At 41.0% G+C, this 2495-nt stretch overlaps 1 protein-coding gene across 1 annotated transcript; it reads right to left on the bottom strand.

Moving 5' to 3' along the window:
* Positions 1-876: 876 nt before the first annotated feature.
* Positions 877-1773, bottom strand: LOC122401791 (histone-lysine N-methyltransferase SETMAR-like). The gene has a single exon (XM_043404147.1). It carries the CDS (start codon positions 1771-1773, stop codon positions 877-879), a length of 897 nt encoding a protein of 298 aa, XP_043260082.1.
* Positions 1774-2495: the final 722 nt, after the last annotated feature.

The following is a 2495-nucleotide window of genomic DNA, read 5'->3' as shown; positions in this document are numbered from 1 at the left end:
GTAGAACCGCCAGGACGATACACCATTATTGCCTCCATTAGTCGTTAATATATGCAAAATATCCTTATTATGTCGGGTTGGTCTGCGTGCGAGCTGCTCTGAAACCGCGCTCTTTCCGACGCCCGTCGCACCCGTGCTGCACCAGCGATACGAATCATCGCCGCGCCATTGCATCGCCGCCGCGGCGTTGATATCACCGAGCGCGTCCCATCGCTTCGTCAGCCTTGATCGAGTTAAGGCTCGTCTCTTCCAATTATTTCGTGCTCCGCGCGTCTATCGTTGCTTATCAGCGAGAATTCCCCATTGCCGTGGTAATTTAACGGCCTCTAGCTCGTACCATTCGTTTTCCATTCGAAACGATCGCCGCCGCGAATCCGATTTAAATCCCTCTCGATGGCCGCGCGCCGCGGAACGAGCCGCCGCAATCTGCGGGTACATTTCGCGCTGGCTTCGGAAGCGCGCGTGGCTTCCTCGAACGGGATTATCCGCTTCATGGACCGACGCGGGAGATTTTAATTAAGCTGTGACACTTTCCGCTGACGTCCTGTCGTAATAATTTGTCCTTATCTATGGGGGGGATAAGGAAGCCGCGCTTTGCGGGTGGTGTGCGCGGTTTCGGCGCCCCCTGTGGAGGGTGACAATCGAACGTCGCGCAGTGGACTATATTAGGTCATCCCATAAGTAATGTCGTTTTTTGACGGTGACTTTCGGTGAAAAAAATTAATACTTACATTTATGTATTTTCAATCATCGATATATTGACCATCTGTTTCGATGACCTTTTCCCATCTATCAGTCAACTTTCTTATTCCATTTTCGAAAAACTTCTGGGATTTTGAATTAAAATACTCATTTAGTGCTGATTTTACATCCTCGCTATTGTTGAAATTTTTTCCACTTAAAAAATGTTGCATTGACCGGAATAGATGGTAATCGCGTGGGGCAAGATCTGGAGAGTATGGTGGGTGTGGCAGAAGTTCCCCTATTGAAATTTTTAATTTTTTGTACTGTTATCCTTGCTGTGTGTGGCCTAGTATTATCGTGGTGGAATAGAACACCTTTGCGATTCACTAATGATGGTCGTTTTTCCATTAACGCTGCTTGAAGATGTTCAAGTTGTTGGCTGTAAATCTCAGCTGTTACGGTCTGATTTTGTTTTAAAAGCTCAAAATGAATAATTTCTCTAATATCCCACCACACGCGCAACAAAACTTTCCGGGGATGAAGCCCTGGTTTTGGGCACTGTAAAGATGATTGACCAGGTGATAGCCATTGACGTTTTCGTTTGGGATTGCAGTATAAGACACACATTTCGTCACCAGTAATAATCTGATCGAGAAATGAACGATTATTTTGTCGATCTCGCAGGGAAGCACAAATGTTCATGCGCTGGATATGGTTAGAAACCATCAGTTCATGCGGTACCCATTTTCTCAGTTTCGATACTTTTCCCAATTGTATTAAATGTCTATGGACAGTACTGCTGCTACTGCCTAATCTCTCAGCAATTTCATCGGTAGTTAATTGTGGTTCTAACTCGATTAAAGCTTTCAATGCCTCAGGATTGAACGCTGTTGGTCGACCGGATCTCGGTTCGTCAGAAAGGTTAAAATCACCTTTTCGAAATTTGGAGAACCATCTTTGACACTTTCTCAAATTCAAAGCATATTCACCATACACTTCACAAATGTTTTTAACCGTATCCGTAGTTGTACTACCTTTTTTAAATTCATTCAGCATACAATGCCACAAATGAAGTTCGCACACGCTCATTTAAAAATTTTTTTTCAACTGAAAAATGTGGATCAAACTGCATCGAACGCAACCGATAGTTTCAAGTGTTTATTTAAAGTACGATATGAGACCTCGAAAGTAGGATATAGGGTCGGTTGCCCTGATATGGAATACGTTATTATTAAAATAGACAATTTCTTTCCTATATGTGTCGTTGTTAAATTGTAAAAAATACTAGCAAAAACGAGAAATAGATTCCGCATGACCTCTCAGAACATTGTCGCTCGTCTAATAATTTGTGCTTCGTTGCTTTTAAGGCTTCATAATAAAAATTGTCTGTGAAATATTGTTACGTTTGCAAGCATGTGAATAGATCATAAATGCAGTACAGTTTAATCGGTTAACACTTCCAAAATGTTGCAGAAATACGAAAATGGCTTGACGATTTCATTGTCTTCAAACCATTGTCATTTTCTCCTGTCAGAATCTCAAACGATGGCAAAAAGTCGTACAATGTGGGGGAAAATATTTCATAGATTAATTTGCAATACGTAGGTACACTCTGTACAAGTAAAAATCATTTTTAAAAAGGGACTAAAACTTTTGCATACACCTATCAACGCCAGAAATACCGACAATTATAGTGTATTTATTGATACCAAAGAAATTAAAACGATAGATACCTACTGAAGAAATATATAATGCAATGCAACAATTTACTCATTCTCTTATAGAAAATTATGATAAATTTTCAAAAATTC

This window comes from Colletes gigas, unplaced genomic scaffold (genome assembly GCF_013123115.1).
Source record: "Colletes gigas isolate AHSC1104 unplaced genomic scaffold, ASM1312311v1 Colletes_gigas_Sc00028, whole genome shotgun sequence".
Classification (NCBI taxonomy): domain Eukaryota; kingdom Metazoa; phylum Arthropoda; class Insecta; order Hymenoptera; family Colletidae; genus Colletes; species Colletes gigas.
This window is presented reverse-complemented; position numbering and strand designations above follow the sequence as displayed.